Source organism: Copadichromis virginalis, linkage group LG16, assembly GCF_057382275.1.
Source record: "Copadichromis virginalis isolate Kocher_CV1m ecotype Utaka linkage group LG16, C_Virginalis_male_GT1.1, whole genome shotgun sequence".
Lineage (NCBI taxonomy): Eukaryota > Metazoa > Chordata > Actinopteri > Cichliformes > Cichlidae > Copadichromis > Copadichromis virginalis.
Window position 1 is genome coordinate 12,315,226 of NC_140633.1, and position 17,847 is coordinate 12,333,072.

Here is a 17,847-nt window from a genome sequence, read left to right on the forward strand (position 1 = left end):
GAAAGAAATAGTATACCTTAGTTCTGTACCATTCATTCTTCCAGGACACTTGCATGTCCATCTGAAGTGCAGGGCTACAACTCCACTCTACACTGAATATGTATGGGGGAAATGAATGAGAAATGTACTTACACAACACAGCTTTATTCACCTTGAAGGACCCCTGCCGTTGAGGTCATAGTTGGGATTTAGATCAATTTCTTGCATATAACAGCTGATTAAAGAAGATAAGACAAACAGTAGTTATCAGTAAGATACAGATACAGACCTCCGCCTTTGATACTGTGGACCATCATATTCTGCTACATAGGCTGAGACACAGGGTGGGTATATCAGGGGCTGCTTTGGACTGGTTTGAATCCTATTTGCATGAACGATCCTTTTCTGTGGCTACCTCTAGTTCCTCTTCTACTTTTCTTGCCTATGGTGTGCCACAAGGTTCAGTTTTGGGGCCTTTATTGTTCTTGCTGTATTTACTTCCTCTTCAACACTTATTGAGCACTTTTAAGGACATTTCGTATCACTGCTATGCAGATGATATTCAGTTATATATCTCCTTTAAGCCCCATGATGTTTCCAAGCTACAGATTTTGCATAAGTGCATAGACTCCATTAGAGGTTGGATGGCTGGAAACTTTCTTCAACTAAATGAGGAGAAGACTGAAGTCTTTGTGCTCCTAAAAATTTTGTATCTAGTGTTATGAAAAACTTGGGTCCACTTGCTACATTTGCCAAACCGTCTATCAGGAGCCTTGGTGTTACTATTGACTCAGATCTGACTTTGGATGCTCATGTAAAATCTTTGGTTCGCTCCTGTTTTTATCACTTGAGAAACATTGCTAAGCTGAGTCCCATTGTATCGCGCTCCGAATTAGAAATTGTCATTCATGCATTTGTTTCATCTCGTCTGGATTATTGTAATTCTTTGTTTACTTGTTTATGTAAAGCCTCTTTGGAGCATCTGCAAGTTGTTCAGAACGCTGCTGCAAAGCTTCTGACCAAGTCCTCCAAGTTTTCCCATGTCACACCCCTGGTGATTCAGCTGCACTGGCTCCCTGTTAAATTCAGAATCCACTTTAAGGTTTTGACCTTGACTTTCAGGGCTCTGCATGGACAAGCACCAATATATATAAGTGAACTTTTACATCCATACATTCCCAGCAGGTGCCTGAGGTCATGTGACCAGGGCTTGCTTGCTGTCCAACACATGAGGCTGAAAACAAAAGGCGACAAAGCTTTTGTAACTGTGGCCCCCAGATTGTGGAACTCTCTCCCTTTGAGCCTGAGATCTGTGGACTCCGTGGTTGCTTTTAAAAAACAGCTAAAAACCCATCTTTTTAAACTTGCTTTTGGTTGAATTTTTATTTTTAGGTTTTAGCTTCTGTGAAGCACTCTGTGGTTTTTATCTTGAAAGGTGCTATATAAATAAAATTTTACTTACTTTTACTTACTTACAAACATTTTGTCATCATGTGAAAGCTGCACTTGTGGTGCACTGGTGAGCACAGTTGCCTCACAAGCAAAGATTTGAATCTCCTGGTTAGAGGGAGGCGTCCTGTGTGAAGTTTCCATGTTCTTCCCTTGGTTTGGGCACTTCAGCTTCTTCCCCGAGTCCAAAGAAATGCTTGTTAGGTTAAGTTGTTATTCCAAATTGTCCAAGCATGTGAGGTAGAGTGTATAAAATATAGCACTGTATGAATATACTTGATGTTTAAATGTGACTTATAGTCATTTTGAATCAGTACGGTTTGAAATGCACTTTATAAGCACAGTCCAGTTCATTTTTAAAAGTATCACTGGTGTTGGTATTGAAAAAAAAGAACTGCCATACCTCTCTTTCTTACCTTTTTCAACTTGTTTCCACAGATGATCATAAGTTCAGTGAGGCCATAGCCATTCTGTTCACCTGGATCGACAGAGGCGAAGTCAACCGCCGCACCGCCAATCACTTCTACTCTATGATCCAGTCGGCCAACAGCCACGTTAGACGACTGATGAGTGAGAAAGCTCAGCATGAAGAGGAGTTGGAGCGTGCCAAAGAGGCCTTCAAGAATGCCCTGCTGGCTATATTAAATCAGTGTAAGGACGCTTTCATATTTTACACACTTAAAGACGTACTGAAAAAACTTCCAGACAAAGGACGTCTCACGTGAGAAGTTTTTGCCGTTGTAAGTGTAAGCTGTACAGGTAAGTTCAACCAGTGGTTTTCTCTTCACACTGCAGGTAGCAAGTTTCATTCTGTTTCACCAGTTTTAAGAGAACCATGAACTAGAGACAATCATATGATTGGATAACAGCCATCAATCAACTGCACCTTCAGTTTAATCAGTTAAGTCAATCGATTCATGTAGGATGTTTAAACACATAAGACTTTGGCTAAAGTGCTGTATATTAAGCACCTGAGACTGAACAGTACTACTTTTTTAGGTGAAAACCAGTTAATAGATATCCACTTTTGACCTCGTGCCACCACGTGTGCCGTCAGTGTGAGCTTACTCCTGATTGCAGTCTCTCACACTGCTGCAGGGTGTGGTGCAGTGGCAGATTACGGTGGTGCAGACCATGAAGCCATTTTCACCACATCCATTTCAAAGCCCGTCTTGATGCAAGTCATTTACTCTGTGAGCATCTCGGCCCAGTCTCCATGACAACACTCCCCGATCTCTCTCACCATCAGCTCCATTATCTTCGGCGCGCTGTGCAGTGGTGATTAGGTCAGTCGCACAGAGGTTTCAGAGTCAGTAGCATGAGTGCGCCCTGACCTTTTCACAGGCTGCCTTCAAAAAATGCCAACACACACACTGAGTGATAACCACAGCTGCTCTGTTACTGCATGCTAATGCTACTCTGAAACAGCACTGGTTAAATAGCACCCATTCACTGACACTTAGCTAAGTCTGCAATTAAAGCTGCATTAGGTGAATTTTGACCACTAGAAGGCAGTGTATTTACAAAAACACGATAATCACTTGTTGTGTCCAGCAGCAACAGACACAACCACTGAAATGGAAAGGAATCCATGTCCACCTGATGTCGTACATTTGCTCTAGTTTTATCTCAGTTTTGGTCTTCACCACCTCCCAAGGAAAGTATGTGTATAACACAACCCTTAACTCCTCCACTGTTACCAGGTAACATACATAACAGTAACTTTACCTTCTAATTCCTAGAATCCTATCTCCTAGAAGGAGTTAACCTGAAACAGTTAACCAAGTGAACTTGTATGTTAATTGAAACCTATTTTAATAATAGCTAAGGCTGATCATCTGCTAATATGTAATGCTTTTAAGATTTCTGACACTCAGATACGATCTAAACATCGCCAATGAGAGAAGTATGTGAAATAAAGTGTGCAAAGGTAATATATTTCACATGAGCAGCAAGAAGTATGCACAGAACCAAAACTAGGAGCTGAAAGGGTCAAAAATATCACTTAATGCACATTTAATCCGATGTTACGTTCAGAAAAAGGCATATTTGGCGTCGTTTCACGGTTCGTGTTCATTTGTAAATAAGGTGAGTGAGAAAATGGACAGTTTTACTGTTTTTGTCTTTTTGTCAGTAGTTCTTCTGTGATATGTGAAAAGGCTAAATCTGACATTGGTATAGGTTCATTCAGGTTTGGCAAAGTAAAGTTATGTCGTTACTGGAAGTGTTTGGCCACAAATCAAATGTCAGAGCAACAGAAAAAATGCAAGGCAGCATATTCATGCAGAATGGAAGTGTGTCTCTTCTGATTGGATGTTACAAAGTTATAGACAATCCTCCCCAATCATCCAGTAATTTCTTGCACACAGATTGATCCCATTATAGCTTCTCCTTAACATTAAACATGTAATATCCCATGTGACATGTCTACATTTCTGATGGAGTCTAAAATTCACAGTCCATTCTGGATAAATGTTGCCTTTGTCAGTCCAGTGGGAAGTGAAGCTGCAGGTGATGAGATGTAAGTACAGAGCACTGGCCAGGAGAGAGACCTGCTCATCACATGACACACATTTTAGATGAATTCTTTTAAACTTTTAGAGGATGGTTCTGGTTTAGCTTTTCCTATTTGACATGCATTTGTCTGTAAAGGCTGTGCTAATACATATTTCCTCACCACCTCCGAGATTCAAGGAAACAAGGACTCATGCAAAACATTCTCCAGCTGCCAGTCTAAGAGTCTCCCGCAGCTTTACAGACAGCCCTGAAAATTGCATATTAGCTTGTGCACGTGTGTGAAGATATGGATAGCTTCCCATGAATCAAATGGCACAGAGAAGATAAACACTGCTTGATGTTTATTGACCAGCACTACAGCTGGATGACAAAGACTCCAGTTGTGGCTAATTGCTCTGCAAGTTGACTGAAGCATGATTCGGAGACATCAACTGGGGTTAATTATCCAACACAATCGTAACTTGTTCTGTCAGCCATGACAGTAATTTCGGCCCATAGTGGCTCCAGGAATGTGGCCAGGAGCCGGTGTTTGTTGCCAGTGGGACACATGCATGGTAGCTTTTTTATATCATGTGGAAAGCATCCACATGTCAGACACTTTTCTTCAGCTGAAAGTGAAACAAAGTCTGCAGGACGCCAGTGTTGATAGGCGCTGCAAGGGATCACGCCTTTTAGCAGACACATGCATTTTCCATCTGGTCTTGTGTTTTGCATCCAGCCAGTTGCCTTGGATTTAGATCTCTATGTGGTCACCCTTAACAGCCATTCCAGGCTGTTCCGTCAGACTAAGACAAGCTTTTGAAATCACTCATGTAAAAACATGTTTGCAAACAATAGGTAAAAAAAGCAAAGGCACTCTGAGACTTGAGGTATGATGATGAGAACCGTTTAACCCTCTCAGGCTCAAAGTCCTGCAGTGGTACTTCTGAGTAAAAAAAACTCATAAAATATGTAAGTGGGTTAATCAGGTTTTAACTGTTGCAAATCTGCAACGCCTGCCTTGAGAGGGTTAATATTTAACCATTATATCGCAAGCCTCAGAGTGCCTTGGATTGTTCGTGTGGTTTGCAGTCTTTATACTGAGCGCTGTTGTTCACTGAGTAGAATCTTTAAAAAAAAAAAACTTTTTCATAAAGCTCAACTGCACTCCAGATTTTTCCTTTTTTTTTCCTTTTTAAAAAAAAAGAGGTTTATTTGGAAAGCTGTACAAGACTCATGCTGCTTGGATAGAAGATTAAAGCCACCTGCCTAACACTACGTAGGTCCCCATCACATCACCAAAACAGCTCAGACTCATCAGGGCTGTGATACAGAACCTCAGGGGGATCCCGCTGTGGCTCGCACAGGATTACAGCAGCTGAACCTTTGTGTTCTGCTTGTTTTAGAGAAGGACCTCCATGAAGCAGGCTAGCTCCAGTGAATCTGGAGCAATTTCTCTCAAGGTCCCAATCCAGGTTGTGAAAATCTCAAAGTATTCCTTCCTTGGCACATTGTCCTGCCGGGAAAGGCAGCTGACATTTGGGAGGGCAATTGCTGTGGTTGGACTGGTCGGTCCGCAACAATAGCAGACGTTATGTTTCAAGGTAACAGCAGAACACTGTACTGAAATAATCAGTGTTATTCACTTTAGTTTAATTAGCATGCCCGAGTTCTTGTTTCCAACAATCTCTTACATGAAGGTGGAGAATAAAAATTCAGTGCATTTAGAGCATTTTGTTTTTCATCTTTCTCATGGCAAAGAAGATTTTTATTCAGTCTTCATCTTTAAGCATAACTCCCTGTTAATTTACTCCAAAGTCATGTAATAATAAGACTTGAATGGTTTTTTTTATTTATTTTGAAATTTATTCCTATTTATTCTTCAGATAAAAGTCTTTCTTTAAAGGAGCACTTTACTCCAAGTACAGTCATCCTGTCATCATCTGCTCACTGAGTCAGGAGTTCAAAAGTATAAATTGGAATCCAGTAAAGTAATATTTGAGATTTTGCATGAAGGCAATTGTGGCTGATTTTGATTAGTTTTTCTTATTGCTTTCTGAAATATGGTAGCATTTCATCTGAGCCCTTGATAGCAGTGAGGAACATCTATGGAAGCTGTTTGGACTGATATGAAAGAACCAAGAGGAAAAAAAAAATCATTTGATAAAGACAAATAGAGCGTAAACCTTCCTGGAGGTTGACTTGAGCAAATGATGTCACAGACTTCAGTTTTGGAGTAAACTGTTCCTTTAACACGAAAGACCTTCGTGGCCTGCCGCTTGTGGTCGGTGCATGTCCACGGTCTCTCCTCTGTCTGCTGTACGAGCCTCAGTCAGTGCTACAACGCTACATAAACGGCTTGTTTTGTCTTGACCCTCCCTCCTCTTCCTCTTCCTCCTCCCCGTTCACCCCAAAGTCGAGCAGATCACCGCCGTTTTCACCGCTGCCACCCGGCAAAAGGCATGGGACCATTTCTCAAAAGCACAGCGCAAGAACATAGACATTTGGCGCAAGCAGTGTGAGGTTGGTATACCTTTGTTTGTTTTTTTCTGTTTTCTCCTCCCACCCTGGCTCACTGCTTTCTTCTCTGCTGTCATTTTTGAGTCCCCAGGAGAGAACTGGCTGATTGACACACAGTCCCGTAGGATTTGTTATATTCAGTGTCTGGGTTGTTGTTTTGCTGGATGCTTCGCCCTCACAGACAGACAGACGGGCAGACAGCAGCCTCTGATCGCCCGGGCCTCCCTTTATCCCTGCAGCCCCAATGTAAAGCAAAGATCTGATGCCTCCTCGAAAGTGTGAGACGCTGCTATGGCAACACTGCTTTCCAGGGTTAAGTCTCAAATCAATTATTTATCCCAAGTCAAATCTAGAAAACAAGTACGAAGACGAGAATGCTGCACGCGAAAGAGGGAAGACCCGTTCACACGGCAGCACCACAGAGGATTCAGACGTGGAGCAGCCTGTTGGCGCACGTGGAGGTTGTGGGTTTGTTGTTCTGTGGGGGTGAGGGGGTTGAATACACAAACTTAGAATGCAGAAATGGAAAGTGATCGAAGGAAGGATAAAAGTGAAATGTACTTGAATTTGTGTATTTTATTTCAAATCACAAAGGGTCAAAGGGAGTACGTGTTTTTTGTTAGTTTTTGTGTTTTGGCTCCAGCACACAATTTCAAATGATGATTTCTAAGCATTTCCAAGCTTTGAGATTGCACATTCAGGTGTTAGAGTGGGTCGTCTACCTATCAGAAGGTTGGTGGGTGGATCCCTGGCTCCTCTTGTCCATCTGTCAAAGTATCCCTGTGCAAGATATTGAACCCTGAGTTTCCCCTGATGCATCCATCGGCAAGTGAGCACGTGTGAATATTATGCACATGTGCTTAGATAGAGATAAAAGCACTGTATGAATGTGTGTGAGTGGGTGAATTGTAGTACTTAAATTGAATAGACAGGTGCCATGTAAGTGCCAGTGCCTTTGCCAATATTTTATTTTTGAGACCTAAAATAAAACCTAAGACTAACACCAAAAGGAGCTGAAAACAAAGCAAAGTCCAATAAATGACCTAAAGGATAAAAAGCACTTCACTGTCGGAAGCTTTCACTCCACTGGTTTGATGAACACTTCAGATCCTTGTGCAGTCATATGGAAACTTTGCTGGCATTGATACATAAAGCAGAAAAAAAAAAAACTTCTATTATACTTTTTTGTTTGTTTGTTTTGTCTTTTCATTTGAGCGTGAACTAGAGATATTTTATTTACATCATCTTGTCTTTATTAACCAACACTAATTGAACCAGTCTCACCCTGTGAGAGCTAGGTTAGGCTCCAGTCCCCCGCTACCCTGAACTTGGTAAACGGAAGATGGATGGATGAATAGGCGGATGGATGGATGTACGGATGGATGCATGGATGGATGGATGAATAGGCGGATGGATGGCTGGATAGGCAGATGGATGCATGGATGGATGCTGTGATTTGGTCCAGGTTGAAAAGCGAATAATGAAAGGCATCCTCTTAGCATGTTTGTATTCTTTCATTTGTCTTTATTTTGGCATTTTATATTTTGGGTAGCCAAAGCGAAAACTGTATGACACACAAGGGTCTTGACTGAGGCATTGGTGTCACCACAGTTAATATTCTGGGTAAGAGGTATTGAATTCCACAGGCTCTCATTCATCTATAGTAAGATTCAGTCCCCTTGTGAGATCTTCCTTTAATGGCTACCGTTCATGGTAAGTCTATATGAATCCATATTTCTACAACAACAGGAGTGTCTCTGCTAACTGTTCGGAAGCAGGCTGCACATTTTTCCTCAGTGAAGATGGATATTATTCTGTTAGGAAATGGTCTGTGAAATCACAGCCCACAAATGAAAAGCTAATGAATATGGGCGAAAATGGCAGAGATCTGATTCACAGGCAACTTCTGCAGAAGTGAAAGATAATACGACACGCAGGCAAAAGGCTCTCAGTCTATTACATCTCGTGCGTATGTGCTTCGCTTGATGAATGATTAGTTCATGAAAGCAATGGGAATGATGACAATGGAGCTGGGAGGTAGGCCGCAAAATGTTTTTATTGCAACAATGTGACGGCTGAGTTGCCACCATAAACTGGATGTAGCCGCCACAGTGCCACGCATCAGTGCAGCCAAAATCCAATTTTAACCCTTTCCGATATCTGAATGGACGCTTTGTGGTAAAAAATTCAGTTCACTTCAATTCAAATCAATTCAAGGCACTTAATATAGTAAAGACCCTACAATAATACAGAGAAGGAAACCCCAACAACCATATGACCCCTTTTGAGCAAGCGTTTTGGCAACAGTGGGAAGGAGAAACTCCCTTTTAAGGAGGAAACAGGATAGATGGCCTCCCCTCCCCCTCCAGTAGACCCTGGATCTGCTAGAGGGGGAGGGGCAACCATCTGCCTGGTTGGGGGTGAGGGGAGGAGGACAGGACAAAGACATGCTGGGGAAGAGAGCCACAGATTAAATTCACCCACAGTTGTTATTGAATGACATTCATTTGTATTATTGCCGGTTAACAAAAACATACTGTTGTAATAATTAAAGTATAAAATAATATAAAACAAAGTGGTATAATTGACACTGGCTGTTCTGTGCTGTAAAAAGCATGTTAAACTCAGAGAACCAATAAAACAACAGGATACATGAGTGACTGAGTGAGCTACACATCGAGAATGCTAGACATAGCCTCACACTTAAAATAGGAAAAGCACACACACTCTTATTTATTAGAGTATGTCTTTATTGGGTGGTTTGTTTTTTTATCCTGGTTTTATTGTGAATTTAAAGCCCAAAGGAAGTGCATCAAACTATACCAGCTCAAAGTTTGGAAGTGTTTCAGTGCATAAAAGAAGCTTCTTATAACTTCAGAGGTGGCTGCGAGTTTGTTTTAAAGTTTTCTTTAGCATCAAAGCAATCTGTTTGTACATCTGTGGCTGAAAGGCAGATGCATAGAACTGTAACCATGGAACAGAGAAGAATGCATTGAGTTGACACAGATAACTTCTAAGAATGTTTGGAAACCTTTTAGACCGCAAACACAACCTTTCTGCCCCAACTTGTTACAAATACGACACTTGTAACGGCATGCGTGTGATGTAATTGCTAACAGGACATCCCATTTCTTCACGAGTGAGCTGAGGACCGCTGTTGCTCTGTGTCTCTGCTGGCTGTAATGTTTTAGGAGCTGAGGAATGCCCACAGCGAAGAGATCATGGGCATCAGACGGGAAGAGGAGATGGAGATGTCGGATGACGAGTCGGATGAAAGTCCTTGCAAGAAGATGCGCACTGAGGAAAATGGTAATAATATCACCTTTCAAATCACACATTAAATGACTAAAGGTGTGAATTTGAGGCCTCCGGCTAGAGATGATGATGGATGATGAAAACGTGCCAATTTTTTCCCCTGATTCTCTGTCACTCCTGTTTGTGCTTTGCTTTGTCTCAGCCACACGCAAAAGTGTGAACACTGAAAGTAAAATTGTTTTTTTCTGAGATTAATTCTGTCTTTGAGACGTCCAGATTCTAGAAACACCTTTTTTTTCACTGGTCCCCCGATTTGGTGCTCTGCTCGCAAGAGCTCCTCAGGATCTTTGAGTTTATGTGATTTAGAAAAGCTGGTTTATTTGTGTGGCACTTTAACCAATAAAAAGTCACAAACTCTTGTGCAGCAAACAGAATAGCTCAAGCTGGGTTTACTCGAACACGTGTAAAGGCAGTTTTTATTTAAACCAGCCTTTAAAAAGAAATTTCTGACAAGAGACTTTGCAGCCTGTGCAGCATTAAATCTGCTGTTCATATAACCCTTCAATTATAAAAACAAACCAAAGCAGGATAAAGTTGTGGGGACATCACTGATGTGGACCCTGAATGAGATGCTCATGTTCATTTCTTCTTTTTTTTAACAACACAAGGCCTTTCCATTGTTTCTTTCTCTCTCCTTTTTGTCTTTCTCATCCACTTGTTTCTTATTTTCCTACTCTCATCTCCTCCCTTTCCTCCCTCACCTTTCCGGATCCCGCCTTTCTTCCCTCTCTCCTCCCGCAGGAGTGTGTGATCAGACTCAGGCCTCTCTGAAGGAGGAGAACGACTCCCTGCGCTGGCAGCTGGACGCCTACAGGAACGAGGTGGAGCTCCTGAGGAAGGAGCAGAGCAGAGCCAGCCGCCCAGAAGACGATCACTCGCACACACACCCTCACAGCCCAGAGGCTCAGATCCAGCTGCTGCAGCAGAGCATGCACAGCATGCAGCAGGTTTGTTTGTCTGCCTGCACATCACATTTTCATGGTTCTCAGAAGTGACTATAATCCTTTTAATCGTACTTTTAGCTTAGGAAATCCCTCTGATCTCTGCTGATAGTCAAACTTTACATAACTTTGAGTCACACCTTTCATGAAAATTATTGCAATAATATGTAATCTGCCATTTATGGCTGTTCAGCTTTGCTTTTAAATATCTTTTTTATGCCTTCTATTGGAAGACGTTTGCTCTAAATTGAAAACATTAAAATGTATTTGCTGCTTAAACCCTAGGCTGTTTATAAAAACAAACAGAGGAGCATCCCCGTGTTCAATCATTAAGACCTCCACAACCACGAGGACAAAGTAAACAGTGTTGGCCATAATGGTTCAATAACAGTCGGAAGAATATATTACAGTAAGATTTCTTGTTACCGTCACCAGGTCAGCGTGATTCCCAATTTCACTTCTGCTTAATCAATACTGTAAATTAGTGAATGAATAATGGCCTATAATAATGAAGAAATGAACACTGGTGCTGCTGAACGTGTTCTAAACATTTCTCTACAATGAATTTTGATGCAGCAGAACTGAAGACAACAGTTTGTGTTACTCTCGCTGCTGCTTCTGCAGATTCTTCATTAAATGTTCCACGGCAACCATCTAAATCAGGCCTCTGGGGCAGATGCTCTCTATTTGTATTTTTTAAGAAAAAAGAAGGAAACTATTCGTTAGGCAGGTAAACAATTTATTTTCTTACTAACAAAAACTGCTTTTCTTAATTTGAGCAGTTACAGGTTACAGATCCTCTTGATAATCGGCAAATACAGATTTTAGATGATATTTTACTTGAATTCTGCTTTTGGGAGAAACCACAGTAGTGCGGCTCAAATTTCATCTGAAATGTTTGCTCCTGCTCGTCCCCTTCCACCTCCTACTTTGCCTTCTCTTCCAACACCTTTTATGTGCAGTCGTCCTCCTCTGCCTCTCACATTGTTTCCATCCACATCAGCCCTTCCTGGCTGTACACTCTGAACCAGCATACAATCACATCATTATCCAACAAGTGCAAACAATTATGAGTTACATCTGCTCTCTAACCATGTTTAACTTCTGCCAACTGTGATTACTGTTAAGCATCAACATTGAAAACATGTTTAGTGTTTTATAAAAACAGTAAATAAATCATGAAAGGTTTTGCTAAAAGAATGATTGATTCAATAAACGGGTATAGGAATTTGTTTTGTTTTGGGTTTTTTTTGGGGGGGGGGGGGGTTGGTTAAGATTTCAGAGGAATCTTAACACAGATAGGTATAACAGTGCAAGGACTAGATGGTAGTGAAGCTTGACCAACAGGAGAGAACAAGAGAGGCTGGACGAAGGTGTCGAACTCCAAGCTGTGATCCATCACAGCTGATTTAAATGTCAGATTACCTTCTCAACATGTCTTGAAGTTCTCCAGAGGCCTTGTAATGAGCTAATCATGTGATTCAGGTGTGTTGACCCCGGGTGATATCTAAAACCTGCAGGATACCGGCTTTCGAGGCCTGGAGTTCAACACCCCTGGTTTAGCAGATGGTAGTTAGATCTGTTATGATGTATGGCATACACTGTATGCTCTGGAGATGATGGCACTGACTAAAAAATGTAGGTCGCAGAACTAAAAATGTTAAGATTTTCATTGTGGGACAGGATTAGAAGTGAGTACATCAGAAGGACAGCTTAAGTATGGAAACAAAGTCAGGGACTCAAGGCTGAGATGGTTTGGATATGTGCAGAGGAGGGGTGCTAGATATTCTGGCCAAAGGATGCTGAAGATGGAGCTGGTGGAGGGTGACAAAGGAGGATGCTCAGGATAGGCTGAGATGGATGCAGATCAACCACTGTTGTGACCTTTAAAGGAGCAGCTACAGAAGAGGATTAGGGCCACTGGGAGAAAAAAGTGGGCATGTCTTTTTTTTTTTCTTCTTCTCCAGAATTCTGAGGGGAAAAAGTCAGAATTCTGACCTTTTTTTTTCTCAGAATTCTGCTGATACAGACCAGCTACTTTTGTAAAATCTGAGGAATGTGTCTTTAAAAATGACTTGAATAATGAAACCCATGAGCTCAAGTCTTTTTAGTGTTTGCAAGAAAGCATTTTTTTTTTGATCAGAAAAGAGCAGGAAGCGTAGCATACACAAGCAAACACAGAAAAACCAACAACCAAACAGTGTTTTCCTTTGCTGAGTTCTCCCACTATTCCTCACTTTACTTTTTTCATGGAGCACAGTAAGCTGTGTCGGAGCACGCAGCTCGTTTGCCACGAGTTAGCCTGATTAAACTTGACTTCCTGTCTTTCTCAATCTAAACTGACAGCACTGATAAAATGAGGCACATTGGAGACAACCACCATCATATAGACACACACGCACACACTGCCCTGCTGGCTCATTGTAAATGTGCTGCTTACTTGACTTCTTAGCAGTGTGAGGGGAAACTCACACTGCTATCGCTTCTCATTTGTCATGCAGCATTGTTTTTTTTATTCCCCCTCAGTGCAGATGATCAGCTGTGACAAACAAAATAAGTGCTTTGCTTCATATACTTCATCACAGCGTTAAGATGACATCGCATCATGCAAAAAATATGAACGCGTACACGATGAATGAAACAGTCAGTTCATTTAAATAATAAACATCTTATTGTGATAAAAAGACTAAAATCAGAATAAAAGTGGCTTCAGCACTAGGAGAATAATAAGATGACAAAGTGTTGAGTGTAGGTAAAGGGAGCAGGCAGATAAAAACCTCTCACAACACTCACTGACAGCTGCAGCCTCAAGTCAAAGTTCTGTTTTCTCATCTTCTAAGACATGAAGCAAGACGTCCTACAGCTTCTTGGCATCTTGGCTTTCTTTTATTTAGTAGAAGTAAACATCATTTCCTTTTTCCTCCATGTTCAAATTAATGACTTTAACCAGCAAACCTTCAGCAACTGAAAAACAAGCTAATGTTAACCTGAAACTCTCTGAAGTCATCCTGGAAATGCAGAGCTGTGAACAGTAAAGTCACAAAACATTTTCTCCTGCAGTAAGACTGCACATCTAAATATGTCCTGATGCCAGTTTTAGTTTTCAGATTTATTTACATGGCGCCAAATAACAACAGCAGTCGTCTCACAGAAGCCAGAAATTTACTCTATAGCAGGGATGTCAATTCATTTTTCACTGGGGGCCACATAAAGCGAACTTTGACCAGTAAAACTCCCTCCTCTGTCTGTGTAAAGAACTTTAACTGCACATTTTTATCCCTGAGATATATTGATGTAAAAACAAGCAGTGCAATTTCAACAGTATGTCTCAATATTTCTACACGATAAAGAGATCCTGCTGTGGTAAATGAAAGGCGTCTGTCAGCTTTGGGCTTAAACTGTAAGACATAAATGTAAAAAACTACAGAAAGCACTCTGGTACCTCATTGGCCAGACTGCACTGTAATTATGCAACAGAAAATTCAATAATCACTTTTTATTTTTTTTACTGTGGACACAGCCTCTACAGTAGACAGTAGAAAAATGTGAAATATATTTAAAAGTCCAAAATTGATGGTTTCCATTACATTTTCCAGCAGCGTCTATTCTTTAACAGGGTGATTCTGGCCCCTGGGCCTTATGTTTGACCACTGCATTTTGAGCTGCACAGCTGCAACTCAGTTGGAAATGTGAGAGCCAGGTGCTTGGTAGGCACTCAGACCCCTTGAACTTAAAGTTTTCCATTAACTTTTTCTCCCATAAAGATGACATTTGATGACCTCCCCGGTACCTCTAAATAACAAGATTTGACACCGCAATATATATCAGCCCCAATATATATTGCGGTGTCAAATCTTGTTATTTAGAGGTACCTGGGAGGTACCTGTGATTATTAAATTGATATTGTTAAGTTAAATGTGTATCTGTGATTGTCTTCCAGCAACTTCTGAACCTACAAGAGAAGCTATCGAGCAAGGAAACTGAGCTGGAGCAGGCAAGAGAAGAGCACCGCTACCTGGAGGGGGAGGTACTCAGCCTCAGAGACAAGGTGTGCGCCAATTAGTATTCACCCTCCATTACTGGCAACCAAATTTAAAGTAGTCATCCATCCATCCATCCATGCATCCATCCTCCCTCTTCTCCTTATCTTAATCAGGGCTGCAGTTAAAGTAATTTTTAGAAAATAAAGTAGTAAGACGTTCCAGGGACATGATGATGTACAACTCTGTTACGCTTGACTGGATTCCTTTTGTTTGGACTCCTTATAGTCAGCCCTGTGTCTACATAGCAATGACCAGACATGTTTGTCTTTTTCAGGCTTAATGCCATTAAGTCCTTTGACTGCTTCACACTTTTTTTAATCAGGTATTTCACACGGAACACAGCAGTAATCCAGCAAGAACACCGCTGTAGCGTTCAGTCTTCATGTTCTCATGAAGTGCATTTTCCGGTCTCTCTGTTGTGGCTCTTTCATGTGCGGTATACTGAAAAAGCACGCTGCAACACACACAGAAGCTTAAATTCATGGAGGGGATGAAGGGGGTTGGAAGGACATGAGTGCTGCTATGGCAACAGCCCCGCCAGGATGTTATTCTGCGGTCTCAAGCTGAGAGGTGACTGGCCAAGATGGCATGTGTGTGGTTTATAAATACCTGCGGACCAAGTGTTAGAAACTGCAAAATACTCTCTGCGTATTACCCATTAGAAATTATAAATATCGATTTATTTATTTATTTACAGCGAAAGTAACGTTACAGTATTTATTCCTCTGCTAAAGGCCTTTCACTGACAGTAAATCATCCACACACTGCATCTTGTGTGATTATTATTATTATGTGTCAGACAAGTAAGCAAAACCTGGTTTAGTGTACTTACTAACCGCTATCTGCTAGCTAAGCATTGACAGCTCACAACAAACACCGAAGAACTGAACCGTGGGACTCCTGAATGTAACACAGAGCACACAACGCTGGAGTTAATGATGCTTCACCTTTAGTGGGGCAGGTGCACCTTCACACCACTGCCTCGCTCACCCCTTCACAATAATTCCCTCTCACAGCAGTTCTGTTTGGACATATATGTGAAACCACAGCATTCCAAGTGTAACGTCTAGAGGTTTTGAGAACTGGACTTCAGTCAGTTTCACTTTCACTCTCATCTCATAGCAACAGTATATGTCAAGGTCAACAGTCTGAGATATGGGGAGGTGTAAGGCTGAGCCATTAATACCAGATTTTTGTGGCTGCTTCAACTTATTTGAAACATCTCCAGAAACACAGAAATGTTTATTTGGTACTCACAAGAAGGATGAACTATGAACGACCAAAGAAACTCAGTCGGATCTGTGGTGGCATCGAATCAGCTGCTTTGATGTTCTCGCCTCATCTTTTCTGACTGTTGGCTTGACTGACCCCCACACTCACCTGACCTAAATCCAATGGAACACCTATTATTTTTGTGGTATTGAGATCTGAGATTTCAAAGTGTTCCTTTAAATTTTTTGAGCAGTGTATGTATAGACAAACGAATTTATTTTGGCTATCCGTTGGTTCTTTGCCACATCCCACAGCAACATTACTGCAGGCTGACCTAAGACTTCATAGATGCATACATTCTGCAGGAATAAAAGGGCTGTCAGGGGGAACAGAGGAGGTCTGGGGGAGGAGGAGACACACTTTTTATGTAGTGATTTCACTGCCAAGTTTTACAGACGCTTCACATAGATGAATCCAGTCCGTAGGCAGAGGTGAACAAGCCCGGTCGGAGGTAACAGCACGTAAATCAGCTGCTCGTCTGTACTTCAGCTCGCACCTGTATACCACAGGAGCTTTTGTGGGGGAAGTTTTTGAGACAATCCAAATGAAGTAGGTGCTTCAGGTGCTTCATACCTGAGGAACAGTGACAGCCTGGATTGCCCAAACCTCTTTAGAGTTCACACGAGGAGCAGGAAGAGTCTGAAACAGTGGCAGCTGCATGGCTAATGCAGTTTTTGGGAGATACTTTGTTTACACTGCATATCTCTTGCACAGACATTATGCTGGACTCACACAAACCGCAAATTAATCACCTAGCCCACATTATCCTCACATACTTTTCCCATGCACATGAGTTGTGTCCCTTTTAGAGCATCAAATCTCCAAAACATGACTGACTTTTGCCCAGAAACTGTTGAGTAAAAGCAGCTGGCTGAAGGTAAGAGAGCTCACGCGGTCATTGTGCGGTTTTGGCTGCAGTAATGAGAAGAAGGTTGCCGGGCTCTGCTGATGAGTGCTCTGTGATGGATAACTGGCAGCGCAGAGTCGAAGCAGCTGTAGGTTATGTTGCGTGTTTGAAGGAGGCAGATACGATGGCGTTGTGCCGGGGATGTAGAAGTGTCTTTAGTCATATTTTATACTTAGAAAACAGAAGGTTTCAAATCAAGGACTGTATTAATAACAGATGATTGTGGGTGTAAATTGCTACCTTTAACTTCTTTTACTGGTCTTTGCTGGAAACTGGGGACCACAGTCTGCTCCATATCGCTGTTTTTCCATCTGTCACTACTTATTACGGTCAATTTAAATGCCCCCTTTTAAAATTTTTACTTATTTTCTCTGAGGTTTTTTTTAGCTTTTGTACTTATCTAGCCCATTTAACAGTCCACTGCTGAGTGGGTTACTTTCTGGATGATAAAGTTAGAAGAACGTGGGAAGAGGAGGGAGTTAGATGAGAGGAAACATCGGCCAAGTCTCTGTGGCAGCTCTCTGTAAAGCCTTCCATAACGCCTAATGACCAGTTTGCCATGTCTCTGTTTGTGCACGATAAATACATTTATAATTCTCAAACAGCTATCAGCACAGTGTTTCTTCAGAGTATCCATATAATGGTCTCACAGTCTGCACATTTCCAGCCTGTCCTTCTAACAGACCCATCTATAAAAGAGCAGAAAAAACAGACTCTTTGTTACAAATGTTTTTTCTTCAAACTCTGAGTTTCACTGCGACTCATCAAACACTTTCTGTTTTCTCTCTGTGTGTCTCTGCAGCTGCTGAGCAGTAATGGGGAGACTGTGGAAGGGACCAACGGCGAGCTCCATGAAAAGGTAAAAATTGAAGCCTGAGCTGAAGTCGACTGGCAGAAAAATAACTGACAGTTTTTGGTTTTTTGT

At 41.6% G+C, this 17,847-nt stretch overlaps 1 protein-coding gene across 3 annotated transcripts in view; it reads left to right on the plus strand.

Annotated features, from left to right (window-relative positions):
• The window catches only part of enox1 (ecto-NOX disulfide-thiol exchanger 1), a 142,581-nt gene that overhangs the window by 110,090 nt on the left and 14,644 nt on the right, over window positions 1-17,847 (plus strand). For all 3 annotated transcript variants that reach the window (XM_085435367.1, XM_085435368.1, XM_085435369.1), the window contains 6 exons: window positions 1,867-2,079; window positions 6,341-6,447; window positions 9,636-9,753; window positions 10,501-10,706; window positions 14,641-14,748; window positions 17,725-17,781. In XM_085435367.1, coding sequence (XP_085291493.1) covers window positions 1,867-2,079; window positions 6,341-6,447; window positions 9,636-9,753; window positions 10,501-10,706; window positions 14,641-14,748; window positions 17,725-17,781 — 809 coding nt within the window. The remainder of the gene's footprint in view (window positions 1-1,866; window positions 2,080-6,340; window positions 6,448-9,635; window positions 9,754-10,500; window positions 10,707-14,640; window positions 14,749-17,724; window positions 17,782-17,847) is intronic.